The sequence below is a fragment of the Vipera ursinii genome, assembly GCF_947247035.1.
Source record: "Vipera ursinii genome assembly, chromosome: 1".
NCBI lineage: Eukaryota > Metazoa > Chordata > Lepidosauria > Squamata > Viperidae > Vipera > Vipera ursinii.
The window spans coordinates 24601997-24619614 of NC_139512.1; the positions used below are offsets into that span (position 1 = coordinate 24601997).

A 17618-nucleotide genomic window follows, 5' to 3' on the forward strand; every position below is an offset into this window, starting at 1 on the left:
GTCTTGTGTACAGGTAGTTTTGCTCAGAACTGTGGTTGCAAGTCAGTTCAATCATAAATTTAGGCATCCTGTGACTGGAACTGATTTTTTTACTCTTCTTTGCAGTGGTTGTTAAGCTAATTAGTTTTACCCAATGGGTGTTTTTTTGCTGAAAACCAGGAGTAAATGTTGGAAAATGGCAAAATAAAAAAATAAAAAATGACCACATACACTGCGAAGAGTTGTAAAGGTGAGCCAGTTGCCCAAGTGCCTGAAATGCAATCATGGAAGTTGCAGGGCAGGGGTGTCAAACTGCCATCTCGCGGGCCAGATGCGTCATACGAAAAGTACACCCACCCCAATGCCGGCAATGGGAAAAAAGTCACAATACATCGCGACACATCACGAGTTGACACCTGTGCTGTAGGGTATGTGGCCATTGTAATTTCAAAATTGGGTTATAAGTAGCTTTTGGGGGCCTGTTGCACTTTGGATGATTGCTAAGTGACCCAGTCATGAGTTGAAGACTATATGTATAAAGGTAAAGGTTCCCTCGCATATGCGTGCTAGTCGTTTCCGACTCTAGGGGACGGTGCTCATCTCCGTTTCAAAGCCGAAGAGCCAGCGCTTGTCGAGGACGTCTCCGTGGTCATGTGGCCGGCATGACTAGACGCCAAAGGCGCACAGAACACTGTTACCTTCCCACCGTAGTGGTCCCTATTTTTCTACTTGCATTTTTACATACTTTCGAACTGCTAGGTTGGCAGAAGCTGGGATGAGTAGCAGGCGCTCACTCTGCTATGCGGCACTCGGGATTTGTCCCGCCAAACTGCCGACCATCTGATCGACAAGCTCAGCGTCTTAACCCACTGAGCCACCGCGTCCCTACATGTATACATAGTTGTAAATTCTGACTTCTTCCTGCAGTGTGTAATTTAGCATTTCAAAATCTGAGCTTTCATTAATTTTTTCAAGCCAAGATTTGGCTTGCTTCAGTGACATTCTCCCTATAATACAATTACAGATATTGTTTCGGCTTTTTACTTTTTTAGCCATATAGAAGGACTGCAATAACTGGTAATGAAGAATAACTTAGAAGAGTGTTTCTCAAAGTTGACAACCTTAAGACATAAGACATAGAAGCTTGCTGGCTGGAGAATTCTGGGACTTGAAGACCACATGTCTGATATTGAGAAACATGACTTAAACTAAACTATAAATACGTGTGTTCTGATGCTAAGAGTATCAAGTACATTCACCAGTCTCCAAGAAAGTTGTCAAAGGCATATGTGCCTCAATCTTTGCTGCTATTCATATTGGAAGGATACTTTGGCTTGATTCACAATTGCACTAAATTATGGATTGCTTCAGGCTCAGTATGTTGTGTGAAATTAGCCAGTTAGTGGTTGGTTGACCAAGGTTTGTAGCTGATACAAATCAGGTATGCCTCTCTTCCCATTAAAACCCTATTTTGGGATCCTCAAAATGATTTGACAGGAAAATTTAATTTTTTTAATTTAATTTAATAACATTTATATACCGCCCTTCTCCCTGAGGACTCAGGGCGGTTCACAGGGCAGAATAAAATAGTGAATACAAACATTAAAAAAAGATTAAACAAATTGCCCTAGTTAAAAACAATATAAATACAACACTAAAAACCCCCAGAAAAATTAAAAAACAAAAATAAAATAACCCCAACACTCCCCCTCAGGCTAGGCCGGCTTGTACAAACAGAAATGTCTTAAGATCGCGACGAAAGGAGCGAAGATCGGGCGCCATCCGGAGCTCTACCGGTAGCTGATTCCACAGCTCCGGAGCGCCCACAGAGAAGGATCTCCCCCTGGGGGCCACCAATCGACATTCTCTGATCGGTGGCACCCTGAGGAGGCCCTCTCTGTGGGAACGCACAGGGCGCAGGGAGCTTGATGCCGGCAGCAGATGTTCCCTGAGGTACTCCGGCCCCATGCCATGGAGTGCTTTAAATACCGTTACCAGTACCTTGAATCTCACCCGGAAGACAACTGGCAACCAATGCAGCTCACGGAGCAGAGGCGTAACGTGGGAGTATCGGGAGACTCCCAACACCACTCTCGCGGCTGCATTCTGTACCAGTTGGAGCTTCCGAGTAGTCCTCAAGGGCAGCCCCATGTAGAGAGCGTTGCAGTAGTCCAGACGAGAGGACACGAGCGCATGAGTGACCGTGCATAAATCGTCCCGGCTAAGATAGGGCCGCAACTGACGCACCAGGCGAACCTGTGCGAAGGCCCCCCTAGTCACGGCTCCTATATGGTCTTCCAAAGTGAGCCGTGAATCTAGGAGGACCCCCAAGTTGCGAGCCCTATCTACGGGGGGTAATAGTTCACCCCCCATAACTAGAGGTGGAATGTCCGAATAAACCCGGGACGAAGGTATGCAAAGCCACTCAGTCTTGTCGGGGTTGAGCTGGAGTCTGTTCCTCCCCATCCAGACCCGAACCGCCTCCAGGCAACGGGACATCACGTTGAGGGCATCACTGGGGTGGTTTGGGGTCGAAAAGAAAAGTTGGGTATCATCAGCGTACTGATGATACCCAACTCCAAAGCCACGAATGATCTCACCCAGCGGCTTCATGTAGATGTTGAACAGGAGAGGCGAGAGGACCGACCCCTGAGGAACTCCACAAATGAGAGACCTCGCGGTCGACCTCTGCCCCCCTGCCAACACCGACTGCGAACGTCCCAAGAGATAGGAGGAGAACCACTGTAAAACTGTGCCTCCCACTCCCAATCCCCTGAGACGCCGCAGCAAGATACCATGGTCGATGGTATCGAAAGCCGCCGAGAGGTCTAATAGGACTAGGACAGAGGAATGCCCCCTGTCCCGAGCCCTCCAGAGATCATTCACCAGCGCGACCAATGCCGTCTCCGTGCTGTACCCGGGCCTGAAACCCGATTGGTACGGGTCTAGATAATCCGCTTCATCCAGGACCAAAGGGAGCTGATGCGCCACCACACTCTCAACAACCTTCGCAAGAAAGCGAAGGTTGGAGACAGGACGAAAGTTGTTCAATACAGCCGGGTCCAGGACAGGCTTCTTGAGGAGAGGCCTCACCACCGCCTCCTTCAAGACGGCGGGGAAGATACCCTCACTCAAAGAGGCCGATATAACTGCCTGGAACCAGCTGCGTGTCCTCTCCCGGGCTGCATAAACCAGCCAGGAAGGGCACGGGTCCAGTAAACATGTGGTGGTGCTCAGCCTCCCCATGATCCTGTCCACTTCCTCCGGAGTTACAGAATCAAACTCCTCCCAGATGGTATCGACAAGACCACCCGTGTCCTGATCGTCAGACTCTGCCCAGTCAGAGTCCAAACCGGTCCGAATCCGAGCGATTTTGTCCGACAGATGTTGGTTAAACTCCTCGGCACGTCCCTGCAAGGGATCCTCCCTCACCTCCTGATTTAGGAGGGAGCGAGTCACCCTAAACAGGGCGGCCGGGCGATTATCTGCGGACGCAATAAGGGTGGCGAAGTGGTTAGACCTCGCCTCCCTAATTGCAGCGAGATAAGACCTAATATAGGCTCTTAGTCGCAATCGGTCGGGTTCGGATCGGCTGGACCTCCAACCGCTCTCTAGGCCCCGTCTCCGACGCTTCATCTCCCGGAGCTCCACAGAAAACCATGGAGCCCGACGGGATCTGCACCGGGTCAGGGGCCGCAAGGGTACAACTCGGTCAAGGGCCTCAGTGGCCGTCCTTTCCCAGGCCTCCACTAGGGCCTCGGCCGAGCTGTGAGTGAAAAATGATTTTCATGTCACTTTACACAAAAACATGGCACTTAGATAAGGATTTTGATTTACGCTCATAAAAGACAGCATTTTTCATCTCTTTCATTCAGTGACATCAATATACAGTATTAGCAGACATGCCCTGTAACTCTTAGAGGCTTAGTAGAACTGTCCACATTTGGTTTATAACTTAGTATTGCTAGCACCCAGCCAAGTGACCTTTTGCAATAATAACAATGCTGAATGATGGTTACAAATGATCCTCAGAGTCTCTCAGAACCCTTATGGCCATGTGATCATGATCTGGATGCTAGACAACCCATTTACACTTACCACTTGTTGCCCATGATCACACGATTGCCATCTGCAACCTTCCCTCCTGGGTTCCTCAGTCATTGGGGAAGCTGGCAGATAAGATTACAAGTTGCTTGGCTAAGCCCCCCCCCCTTCCCAGCTCCTCCACACTTGCTCTACATTAGCTAGTTGCAGAGCTTGAACTCTCATGGCACCTCTCATGCATCCTCCCTGACACACACACACACCCCACATCTCATGGATTCTCCCTTACATCCCCTTGCTCTCTCCTCTAGCTGGCAGCAGCCACTTATCTACCTGGGACTTGGAACTTCCCTGTCAGCTTCCCCATCAACTTTGGTTGTGGGAAGCCAGTAGGAAGTTGCCTTACCTAAAGACTGTGGGATTCAGTTACCAATAGCAGTTGGGACCTTAGTGGCTTCTGTCACTTAGCAATGGAAATTCCAATCTCAGTTGTGATTGTAAATTGAGAACTACCTGTAATCATAACTTAATATAATGTGTGAATTGGCCTACTACTCAGTTATGAGTCAGTGATTTATTTATTTATTTATTTGATTTATATACCGCCCTTCTCCTGAAGGACTCAGGGCGGTGTACAGGGCAATAAAAATAAGAATACAGGTACATCTACACATCACATCTACATAAACTTTTTAGAAATAGTATTAGTGGAAAACTTGATTTAAAGCAAGTATTTAAATTAATATTTTACTTAATTACTCTGATTTAAAAATAAATACATCTAAGTGGAAATGGCTGAAGAAAGAATAGTGTACTAGGAGGCAGATACAAATCACCACATAAGAGATTATTCTAGTTTACAGAACTTTAATAATTGGGTTTATACACTGAAGTGTAAATTTGATTATTAAGAGTAAAGAAAATAGACAGCGTTTAAAATGCAGCAGCCACATACCATAAAATACTTTTTTTTTCTCCTCTCTCCCACACTCATTGCCACACTTAATGACAAACAACAACTTACTATTCACATCTGAGTTCCAAAATATTTTAACTGGTCAAGCCAAGTTAAGCCAATTCATAAACATTTTCTTCAAGTGCAGTTGCATTAAAGATTCAAGATACAGACCACAGAACAATCTAATATTCATATTCTCCATGCGTGTCTTCTCCAGAAGTAGTATACTTGTGCAAGGGCAGTTCAATTTAGTAACAGAACTAAACTTATGAAGGAAAAGAAATCTCCTGCCGTTTTTGCACCTATTGATTACATGCACAGATTAAGATTTTAAAAATAACTTATTTCTCCTTGTCTGGAAAAGGAGAGAATACAATAAGGTTGCTGCATGAATCAACTGAAACACGTTTTTCGGCCTTGTTTCTCAAAGGAGTGAAGAAAAGGCTGACATCCAGATTTGGCTGTGGGACAAAAGAAATACATTTAATATATAGTTAGAATTTAAGTCTTCCAAAATCCCGTCAAGCTGTTTTCTTGTGGCTTTCAGATAGAAATATTTGCTGCAGGTTTTGAGGCAATTTAAGAGCACCCCTCTGTTCCAATTTTAGTAAGTATATAAATGTTTACTTATAGTGTTAATTTATGAAATGTTACTACATGTTACTAAAAATGTTACTAAAACTAGTCAAGGAGAGAAGCAACCTAGAACTAAGGAGAAACTTCCTGACAGTTAGAACAATTAACCAGTGGAACAACCTTCCTCCAGAAGTGGTGAAAGCTCCAACACTGGAGGTTTTTAAGAAGAGACTGGACAGCTATTTGCCTGAAATGCTATAGGGTTTCCTGCCTGAGCAGGGGGTTGGACTAGATGACCGCCAAGGTACCTTCCAACTCATTATTATTATTATTATTAAAGCCCCCCAAACCAGCCTAACAAGTTGTTTAGTAAACAGGTTGACAGATGTAAAAATAAATAAATCTCCAGTCTGAGTTCCATTGGATAGTTACGTATTTTTCTTTCAGGATAAAGTTACAGTATAAAATTTGCTACTATCAGATATTTAAACCCTCAGCTTTAGCAGATCAAAAGTTTAAACCGTTTTCACTTGGCAGATGATCTGCATACCTGAGGACTCACTACAATGACTGCAATTATATTGTAAATCTATGCACTCATCTCCAACTTTAAGTTGACAGAGCAGCGAGGGTTCTTTGATTCATATACTACTTCCTAGTCGATACTCCGTAGTGGAATCTGTATCATGATTTTAATAGTTTTGTCCCAGGTGAAGTCAGGTGTGCTCACAGCCATGTTATCTGGAGATGCTGAGAGCCGTAATCCAAGATAGGCGAAGGATACCAAATGAGAGAAAACGGAATAAGAATTGTTGCTCCATTTGGTTCCAACTGGTTTTTTGTGCTCCCTTTTCCCTGCAATGTTCAGATTCGGAATGTAAGCTTTTCTGGGGCTGGGCCCCAGCACTTTTTGCTGATGAAACAATCATGAAACAGTCATACAGGCAATGAATGGATGCTACTGTAAGAAAGGATAAAGCTAGACGAGAGTAAAAAGCTTCATGTGCTCTTTTTGAGGTGCACCATAAATCATCCTTAGTAAGCAGTTAGTTTTGGAGCTGGTAAATTCTGGTTATGCATTCTAATTGTTACAATAAAAACAGATATATTTAACCTAAACTAATCTCAGGCATTTTTTTACTGTGAAAAGTCAATAGGTAGCCAGAATAAGGACTACCTTAAAATTTTGCCTTTGGTGTCATGCCTGTGACACAACCTACCTCCCAAAACCTGTACGTATCGTATGAATCTGTGTATGTTGAAACTGTGTCATACAAAGAGGACTCTATATGAACTGAAATTTTGACAATGCAAAGTTTCTACTTGCATGGATACCTCCTCATATATATGGATCCATGAGCCCTTATCCCTACAGAGGTTTCCATCACAAAGTTACCATGGAGATAATACATCATTAAATAACAACACATTTATTTAATGATTCATTTATCTCCAAAATGTAATTCTGTACATTTTAAGCAACATCCAATGGTTCTTCAACTGACTTCAAGTAGACTTACCTGGACATCTAGTATTCCATCATCACAGGACAAGCCTGGAAAACAGAATCTCATTTTCAGAGAAGTACTTTAAAATGAATATTAAGTTATACATAGTATATTAATTACGTATGTATACAAAATCCTCGAACTCTGGGATAAATAAAAACAGTTGTTTATTGCTAAAAACAGTAAAACAATAAAAACAAACAATTGGCAAAAAAACAACTATCTATTGGCTTAGCTTTCACCGGTCCTCTGCCGGCGTCATCAGAGTAAACGCTGGAAGCCGAAGAGTCTGCTTATATAAGCCTCATCGACTCTGCTCTACTCATCGAGTGCGTAATAGGCCTGTCTGTTCTAGCCAACCGTAATTGCTCTGACTGCCCCGCAACTCCTTGTTCGCATTTTGGTCTTACCATCCTTCCCCCTCTCATTGCCCCCTTCCTCGCCTGTTTTATTTGGCCCATCCTGGTCAATTCAGTTTCTTTTTGCTGTACCCCGTCTGCTGGTATACATGCCGACTCCGGGGCTCCTTCTTCTCCACCTGCCTTGCTTGCGCTCGGCTGTTTAAGGCTATTGCCAGACCTTCCTCTGATTCCCCCCCACCCCCCGTAGTTCCTGCAAGTAGCCGTGTGCCCTGGTCTGGTGACATGCGTGCCATTCCACCATGTAGGTCTGCCGATCATCCTCTGGTCCTTTGGCTGGCCACTTCAATGCATTCGTTGCGTTCGCATACCGTTCCTGCTCTCCGCTGCCCGTGCCAGTCAATCCCATCCTTGCTGGCCCGTCCGTTAGTGCGTGTGCAGGTCGCAGCCCTCTCGTTCCTTGCCCCGTCCGCATCTGATCGTTGGGAGTTGTCACTGGATCACTCCTCACTTTCTCCTATCTTCCAACCTCAGTAGACTGCTGTGTATCCGACGTTCTCTCCATTGCATGGGTCGCATGGCTTTGGTCTTTTTTGTCCCCCTTCTCTCTGAGTGTGGGCAGTATTTTTCATTGTTCATGTGCCTTTAATGCTCGGTAAGCCAGTAAGTGCTCTATATGGCGATTAACTGAATGTGCATCCGACCACCAGGCTTCCTTGAGCAAGCGGCCTCCCTTAGAGGTGTCTTGGGTGATGGCCTCCGCCCCCATAAAGTCAAACGAGTGGTTATTGTTGACCATGTGTCCATATCTGTGAGTATTGCTCGTGCCTTTTGACAGCCAACTTGTGCTCATGCATTCTAGTCTTGAGCCGTTTGGCTGCCTGTCTGATGTAATTACATTGGCAGTCCACATTGATATTGTGTGGTACCAATATTTGTGCCGTCGCCTCAGATACCCCATTGACGTATGGCAGTGGTGGCGAACCTTTTGGAGACTGAGTGCCCAAACTGCAACCCAAAACTCACTTATGTATTATCGGGTGCCGGGTGGGCGTGGTTGCAATGGTAACGGCAGACTGGGTGGGACTAAAAAGTTCAATCAATCAATTCCAACTTTGCGAGATCCTTTTTTTTCCTGCGAGAAGTTGAAATTGATTGATTGATTGAACTTTTTTTGGGGGGCACACGGCATCGAAGGCCTAAAGCGAAAACATTTTTATAAAACCCAGCTGAAGGCCTAGGACTGGGGCGACGGCACGTATGCCCACAGAGGGCTCTGCATGCCACCTGTGGCATGCCTGCCATAGGCTCGCTACCACGGACGTATGGTATCGTTGTCCAGGTTGCAGCTGTCAATTTATTTTGGGTCCTATGGTGCTCCTGGTGCTTGCTGTATCGCCAAATGAAGTTAGCTGGGTAGCCGTTGCGCCTACATGTTCGGTATAGGTGGGCACGTTCTTTATCATTGGCTCTCCTCGTGGTACAATGCGTATCTATGCACTTAAATAATGTACGGATGCAGCCAATCTTGTGCGATACCCGGTGATTACTTCTATAATGTAGCATCCTATCCGTGTGGGTCACTTTCCAGTAAACCGTCATGTGGAGTTTGGCGACTGACGAATACATCAAGGAAAGCCAGGTTGCCATTGGCCTCCTCATTCGCTGTGAACTGGATATCCGGAAATACTGAATTTAGTTCCTGCATGAAACTAGCTTTCTTGTCGTTTGATAATAGTGAACGTGTCATTGACATATCTGGCCCAAAATTTGGGTCGATAGCCGGACATCACTCTAGATTCCAGTTGCTGCAGAAAATGGGAGATCCCATAACCTGATCGTATATTAATTATATTATTTGGAAGTTTCCAACTGAAATAAGTGATATTTATGCAGACATTCTGAGAGGACTTTATTTAGTACTGGTTTTACCTTATATATCTCTAACACATTATTATTTATAATTTAAAAGGTTTCTATACTGATTGCAGTGAGGACATATAAACGCATGCCCAAATTGCAGCCATCAGCTTTTATTAGCAGCCTGAAGCAAAAGGACCAAATAACTTAGACATCTATGACAAAACACAAAGACAGCTCTGAAAACTTGATTCCCAAATAATTCTTATACAATCTGATTATAAGATTGCCAAAGAATTCCCTTTCTTTCTTAATTTATTTGCTGACCATCTCATTTCGAAATGACTTTGTACCACTTATCTCAAGAAAATCCACACAAATTTTACTTACGTTCTGGAGTAAGCCGTACTTCTTCTTGATCACAAGTTTTTGCAGCCTGAGAATTCTCTGTGGGACTGAGAAAACTCTGTTTGACCTCATCTGTTGAAGTCTGCTTCATCTCATCTCTAATTTCTGATTCTTCTTTTTTAAATGGGTAAACATCCATGTCACTTGAGGATGAGCTCCTGTCACAGCTGGCTGCTTCTCCATTCTGGATTTAGAAGCGAAGATAAAGCAAAGATCTTAAAGGAGCTTGAAGATGGCTCATTCTTTAGAACAGAGTTGCCCCAACCTTTCTGGCTTTGCGGACTGGCGGGAGGAAAGATGGTTCCGTGTGAGCGGTGGGCAAGAGCACGTGCGCTTCAGCTCCATTTGCACAAGCGGTGGGCATGTGCGCCCACTGCTTGCACAAGTGTAGAGGTCTGTGTGCTTGCCCACCACCTCCGCAACCCGTTTCCAAACTGCTCAAGGCCTGGTAGTGGGCCACGCCTCGGAGGTTGGGGACCCTTGCTTTAGAATACAGAAAAATGACAGAAAAGATATTTTTAAACCACTGACTGGCACTTATGCAAGGGCATAAACCAGGGGTGTCAAACTCAATTTCATTGAGGGCCGCATCAGCACTGTGGTTGCCCTCAGGGGGCCGGGTGGGTATGGCCAGGATGGGCGTGGCTAGAGTGTGTATGGCCTACTGGGTGGGCGTGGCCAGCTCTACATCATTCACATCAAGGGTGCCTATGGGGGTTTGGGCAGGAGTGGGACAGATCTCAGGGTCTCTGGCAGGAGGAGGGTCTCTGGGCCAGGGCCAAGGCAGTGGGGGCCGTTCCCTCACTGTTTCCAGGATGGCTTCGCGGGCCAAATGAAACCACTTTGCAGGCCGGATCCGGCCCCCGGGCCTTGTGTTTGACATGTCTGGCATAAACTTTTCATTTTCATTAAGTTAAAGATTAAAAAAGAAGGTAACTCAATAGTTTTACTTTCATTGCATAGTCCCCCCTTTATATGAAAAAAAAAACAAGACAGCCACTATTTTCTAGAGTGTTATTATTGTACACCATTTATTACGTTTTGAGAAACAAGTTAATATTTAGAAGTGGCTCAGAGGGATGCCTCCCTGATCCAATGGAACATAAAAAGCAGGATGACTTGTAAGATTCTTATAAACAATCTCAATAAAAATAGTTTTAGTCTTCATGTGGAGTTTGATTTTCTGGTCTGGTCTCCCTAACGGGGTTGACATGTTTCCACTGTCAGCAAAATCTGCAGTCCCAATTTCTGAAGCAACAGAAAACAATCTTGTGACATCCTGATATGAAAGAAGGACATGCTAAAAGAAGATACTACTACTTACAGTTGATCTTTCTGCCATGTCTGTTTTAGCACACGGTTCCTCTGTTGCTTGATTGCCACTGGAGAAAATAAACCAAGAGGTGCAGATTTGAAACTGTATCGCTCCAGTTTCTAAAAACTTTTAAAATTACAAATGCTCAAATTGCATACACCAATAGGACGCACAGAAACATCACAGCAACGGGGTTTATTAGTGGTAGGCAAATGAAAAATAATGTGAGACATATAGTTGATGTGTTAGAGTTTTTGGAAAGGCACAACCAGATCTCTGCAGCGCTAATCTTTTTAGATGCTGAAAAGGCCTTTGATCAATTGAATTGGCAATTTTTGTTGAAAGTTTTAGATAAAATGGATTTTGGGGAAAAATTTTTACAGCCAATTAGGGCATTATATCAAAAACAAACTGCCCGAATTATAGTTAATAACAGCCTGACAGCAGCATGTAATATTGAGAAGGGCACAAGGCAAGGGTGTCCGTTATCGCCCTTGTTATTTGTGTTAACTTTAGAGATATTATTGGTTAAAATTCGGAATTCGGAAAAAATTAAGGGGATACAAGTTGGAGATCAGGACTATAGATTGAGAGCATTTGCAGATGATCTGGTTGTTACAGTGACCCAGCCAGAGAACTCTGTTGTGGACCTGATGGAAATAATAACACAATATGGGAAGGTTTCTGGATTTAAAGTAAATACACAGAAAACTAAAATTTTGGCTAGAAATATGACAGTTTCACAGAAGGCTCTCTTAGAAGGATTAACTGGATTTGAGATTTTTAAAAGGGTTAAATATCTGGGGGTGATTTTGTCGCCCTCTAATACAAAGTTATATAAAAATAATTATGAAAAACTATGGGGGAAAATTCAAAAAGAATTGGAGAGTTGGCAAAAATTGCAATTGTCTTTGTTGGGACGGATTGCAGCAGTGAAAATGAATGTCCTGCCCAAATTTTTATTTTTGTTTCAAATGATACCGATTCTTAAGAAAGATTCTAACTTGGAGGAATGGCAGCGTGGTATCAATAAATTTGTGTGGGCAGGGAAAAAGCCACGAGTTAAACTTAAGATTATGCAGGATACTCGTGAGAGAGGTGGCCTTAAATTGCCTAATTTTAAATTATATTATGAAGCTGCTGCATTAGTAGGAATAAGCGATTGGATTAATTTGACACAATTGAGGTTATTAAATCTTGAGGGCCATGATTTGTTGTTTGGCTGGCATGCATATTTGTTGTATGATAAGAAGGTAGATACTGTGTTTAGGATGCATATTTTAAGACAGGCATTGCTGAGAGTTTGGAAGAAGTATAGACATAAGCTAAGCAGCAAGATACCATTGTGGGCAATTCCAAAACACGCAATAGAAAATATACATGCTGGTTTCAAACATGATGTGACTACGTACAAGGAGATTTTAAGCCTGGAAAGGAATGTTTGGTGTTTGAAATCATATAGCCTCTTGCGAGAAGAGAAGGTTGTTCAAACTTGGTTTCAATATATTCAATTACAGGCCAGGTGGAAAGAAGACCAGAAAAATGGATTTACAATGACTGATGAAAATTTGATAAAGCAGATTAGAAATCAGGGACCAGCACATATTAAACGGATATATCTTGCATTGATAGAGATTGACTCGGAAACAGAGCTTGTTAAGGATTGTATGATAAAATGGGCCCAAAACATCCAGGAAGTTATTACAATGGACACGTGGGAAAAGATTTGGGTGAGGAACGTAAAATTTACTCAAGCTCAAAATCTAAGAGAGAACTTTTACAAAATGTTTTATAGATGGCATCTAGATCCTAAAAAGCTTGCAAGTATGTATCCGAATTATCAGCCTAAATGTTGGAGGTGTGGTGATGAAGATGCAACATATTTTCACATATGGTGGACATGTAAGAAGGTTAAGGCTTTTTGGATAAAAGTCTGGTGGAATATGCAGAAGATTTTTAAACAGAGGATAAAGTTTTGTCCGCAACTTTTTTTGTTGGGAATAATTGCAGACACTACAGTTGTGGACACCAAGCTGATGTTGAACTTAATTACGGCGGCAAGACTTTTGATAGGCCAATATTGGAAGAAAGAGGAACTGCCGACCATAGAAGAGTGGACTTTAAAGGTTTCCGACCTGGCAGAGATGGCGAAGATTTCGGCCTATTTGAAAGATCATTCGCAAGAACGTTATATTATGGAATGGAGAAAATGGATTGAGTTTATCCAGAACAAGTATAGGGTTAAGAAGTTTTATGTAGCATTCGAATAAGTCTTCTTTCGTTTTTTTTTATTCTAGTTTTTTATATATATTTAATATTGTTAAGGTGTGTCTTATCCTATATAAGCTAGAGAGTGATGGATTTTAGAATTTATAGTTGTTAGTATATGGTTGTTTATGATTGCCTTTTTATATATATATACCTTGTATTTAGCTCTGGGAAGTCGGGGGGGGGGGGAGGGGGGGAGGGAGGGGGGGAGGGAGGTTGGGGGGAGGGAGGGGGGGAGCAGGGAGGGGGAAGGGGGGTTTTTTAAAGGAAAACTGTATTTTAAAACTTTTCAATAAAAAAAAAGAAACATCACAGCATAAAAACAATTATGTTCTCTAACTAGTCAAGCATTCTGTCCCCATTGTGCCCACCAGAGATCAATGGGTAGCCTACAGGTAGGATTATAATAGCGGTAGATTCCCATTCATTTTTCTCAGCTCCTGGCATTCAGAGGATTGTATATTATGTTACAATGACCAGGAATAGCCCTATATCCATTTGAGTGGAGCTTGAACTGATTTACAAAGACATATCAAACTTCCTCTCTTCAAACTTCAAGGTATTGGAAAACTATGACAAAACTGAAGTTTAGAGTGTGAATTAAAAGAAAGATACCATTAATAGCAATTTCTCCCAGCATGTTGGTAAGACTGAGTGCACTCCCAACACCTGATATTATTTTATTCAACATAGGAAAAATTGGAAATATCAGCCATGTGATTAATAAAAATTAGGTTTTAACATAATTGCTGGAAGGATTAGAAATGCAAAACAGGAGAATTAAAAAAAACTTAAGATATCATCAGCAGAAAAATTATAGTCACTGTTTCAGGTCAATTTAAATCTATGCTATATTTTCTAATGCGTAATGGAGGAATTAAGAATTTAGTTTGCAGTGCTATGATGCAGAAATAAGTTTCTGGCTAGAAAGAAGAAACAGCCATTTGCTCAAAAGCCCCAGCATGCTTGTGGTATAAAACTGAAATGGAGCTCATCTAAAGGCAGAATTCCTTATGCAAGAATTGCTCTGCTCTTAAGAAATATCTTGCTGTGAAAAACCCAATGTTCTTTCAGGCAACTCAAAAGTTGTAATTGTGCTGTGAGATTCCTCTGGATCTCCCCAGAAGGGTTATTCCTGTACAAGCCAAAGCAAAGGGCCAATTTAGTTGCATACCTTTGTTGAGATGTGGAACTACGGTGGTCAGTTCCAGGAAGATCTGAAAATGCTTTAGGATCTGGAAAAGGAGGAATGGCTTTGGAGGTACTTGATGTGCCTTGCTTTAAAACACAGATCTCTGCACAATTCTGAAGCAAGGCCTTATTGGCAGATCTTGGGGTCGTCCATCGGGAAATCCTGTTGGCTGATTTCGGAGTCCAGCCTGTAGGCAATGGATGATGAGAAATTGAATATTGTATTCTATTAATATGTTATCTGTGATAAACTTTGGTTTCTGGGCCCCACATCTGCAGAAGATATGGGGGGAAAGGATGCGGAATGCTTAAAATATGAATCTGTGTGTGTATGTGTACCCCCCCACACGTATATGGTTAAGTCATCCTCTAGTAAGACAATATGAAACGTTTTAACAGAAGATTTGACCAATAGTAAGGCATTCTCCAGCTGTCTCACTCAGCTTCCCTCACAACTTTGAGACAGATTAAACTGACTTCTCCAAATAAGCTTCACAGCTGGATGAGGATTTAAACCAGGGTTTATCTGGATGTAGCCAGACATAGCTTGAATGCAAGGGCCAAAATACCACATTAGGATTTTGACCTATGTGCTGGAGTGAGAGCTTCTCAGTGAAAAGCTTCCATTTGTAAGCATTGCTCCCTTGGGAAGCTCAGCTTGCTCAACAGTTTAGAACTCTTTCTCAAATGCTCTGCCTAAAGTTAGAAAAGTATTTATAGTATATGTGGGCTTGGATGATGTAACTTCGCCAAGAATATACAATGAAAAACCGAAGGGAGAAGTGGGTATCTACTGAAGAAACTGTTTTGAAATAAAGCAACCTTGTTCCCATTTAAATTCCTTACTTCAATTTTGATAAGGTAGTCCTCAACCTATGACCACAACTGAGCCCAAAATTTCCAATACTGAGCAAGACAGTTGTTAGGTGAGTTTTACTGCCTTTCTTACCATAGTTGTTAAGTGAAACACTGCAGTTGGTAAGTTAATAGCAAGGTTATTAGGTGAATCTGGCTTCCCCACTGACTTTGCGTGTCAGAAAGTCACAAGAAGTGATCGTTTGATCCTGCAACACTGCAACCGTCATAATACATACCATTTGCCAAGAATCTGAATTTTGATCATGTGACCATAGGGGTGCTACAACAGTTATAAATGTGAAAAAATAAGGCACTTTTTTCCCAGTCTCAATTCTAACCCGGGTCACTAAATGAATGATTGTAAGTTGAGGACTACTGTGATTAGCTACCAACTGCTCTAAGGCACCCTAGTTTCTGGATGTGGATATCTGAAGACCTAATGGTTCCCATCACCTAGGAGGTAGAATACTCCACCCACACCCAGAGTCTTGAAGTGGGTAACCAAAATAATATAAAACCAAATATTGAAAAATAATATAAATAAAATGTATTAGGCAAGATTACTTGGAAGTTACAATTTGTACAAAACGTAGCAGGCTACATAGTGTTGGATGAGAAACACCATAATCATCTAACAATATTATTGTGGCACCGCACTTGTTGTCAACAGGGTTTTGAATACAATCAGAACGTTATTATCTGTGAAGTCCCACTTGTCTGGTCACCTAGCTGCTTGCTCCAACTAAAACCCATCTATCCAATATGTACTGTATATACTAGGTGGAGGTGCTAAAGATTCCCCACCCCATGTAACTCTCAGGGAAGGTGATATTTCTTATGGAATATTTGTTTGTGAAATAATTTGCCCTCTGAAACCTGGATGGTATCTTCCTTAATGTTTCTTGAGGAAAAGAGTGAAACAGAGAGCTTTCAAATCTTTAATGCTGTGGAACAGTGAAGCAAAATGAATTGTTTTGAAGTTTTACGGTTTTGTGTAAACTCCCGGGAATTCATGCAGAGTCAGCAAGATGTAGCTACTGCAATAACTTATCATCGTAAGACATACGGTATGTTCTTGCATAAAGGCAGTGCTCTGGACTGACCTGGAAAGGGTTTGGCAGGAGATTCAATTTGGAAAAACCCTCCATCAAATATCCGGTCTGCTTTATTTGGGGTTTCTTGGCCTGAAGCATCTGCTGCCAGCCCTTCTTTCTTCTGGTGCTTCAGGGCTGCTTTTACAGCTGCAAGGCGTTTTCTGGCTGCTCTCCTTTCGGCAGAACCCCCTGCTGCTTTGGCTGTTCTTCGAAGGATGGGCTTTTTCTGGAAATCAAAAAAGTATCTTGGCAATGCTGGTTATCGCCAGCCTTTAAAAACTCAGGGGACAAGGAATGCAACCAGACCTCTCTAGAGATCCTAACTGCATCGCGCATACACTGCTCCGTCAGAGAGGGAGCGATAGACCCAACTCCAATGACATCTTAGATTCCAGGGGTAGGAAACCTTGGCTCTTTTATGACTCGTGGACTTCAACTCCCAGAATTCCTGAGCCAGCATTCCTGACTCATAAAAGTCCCAGAATTCCTGAGTCATAAAAGAGCCAAGGTTGCCTACCTGTCTTAGATATTGTAATGCAATCTTGAGTAGCCTGACAGAGTATAGGGCACTGTTTCCCCAACCATGGCAACTTGAAGATGTGTGGACTTCAATTCCCAGAATTCCTTAACCAAGCAAAATCTTCACGTTGCCAACATAGAGAAACGTAGGGCATATGATCCAAAGAAAAATAAAAATAAAACCCCATCCTCCTGATGCTATTACTATTAAAATTTGTACAAACATCCAACTCATCTAATCAACTCTGGGCAATTCACAACAGGCAAAAAACTTCCAGTCCAATAAAAGCAAGTTAAAAACCAATCTAAAAACATATAAAAACCACTCCCAATCAATTTATAACAGAAAATCTTTGCTGAAAGCTTTGCTGGGAAGTATGACCTCTGTCTAGATAAAATGATAAAGTAGTACAGAACAGCTTCACCAGTTTGTTTCCTGGGTAAACAAACTTTTGTGAATAGGCCCTTCCATTCCTGCAGTCACTAAAAGAATGTGTGACTCTGTCCCAATCTACGATTGGGTGCCCTCAAGATATTCTCAGCATTTCAGATGTGCCCACCAGTCCAAAAGATTTGTCTGTCTCAGGGGATATCTCATCAGATAAGACAGTATTTCAGGTAGGAAAAAGATTACTTCTGCTCGGGATAGTGAAGAGGCTGAGTGTGAAAGTTCAAATATAC

The 17618-nt window shown here is 42.6% G+C and overlaps 1 protein-coding gene across 1 annotated transcript in view; it reads right to left on the minus strand.

The window, feature by feature from the left end:
- Positions 1-4823: 4823 nt before the first annotated feature.
- The window catches only part of DLGAP5 (DLG associated protein 5), a 32621-nt gene continuing 19826 nt past the window's right edge, over positions 4824-17618 (minus strand). The window contains exons 14-19 of the mRNA XM_083349573.1: positions 16428-16644; positions 14450-14654; positions 11017-11074; positions 9675-9876; positions 7078-7112; positions 4824-5442 (exon numbers count right to left, since the gene is read on the minus strand). Of these exons, the coding sequence (XP_083205699.1) occupies positions 5323-5442; positions 7078-7112; positions 9675-9876; positions 11017-11074; positions 14450-14654; positions 16428-16644 (837 nt within the window). The 3' untranslated portion in view covers positions 4824-5322. The remainder of the gene's footprint in view (positions 5443-7077; positions 7113-9674; positions 9877-11016; positions 11075-14449; positions 14655-16427; positions 16645-17618) is intronic.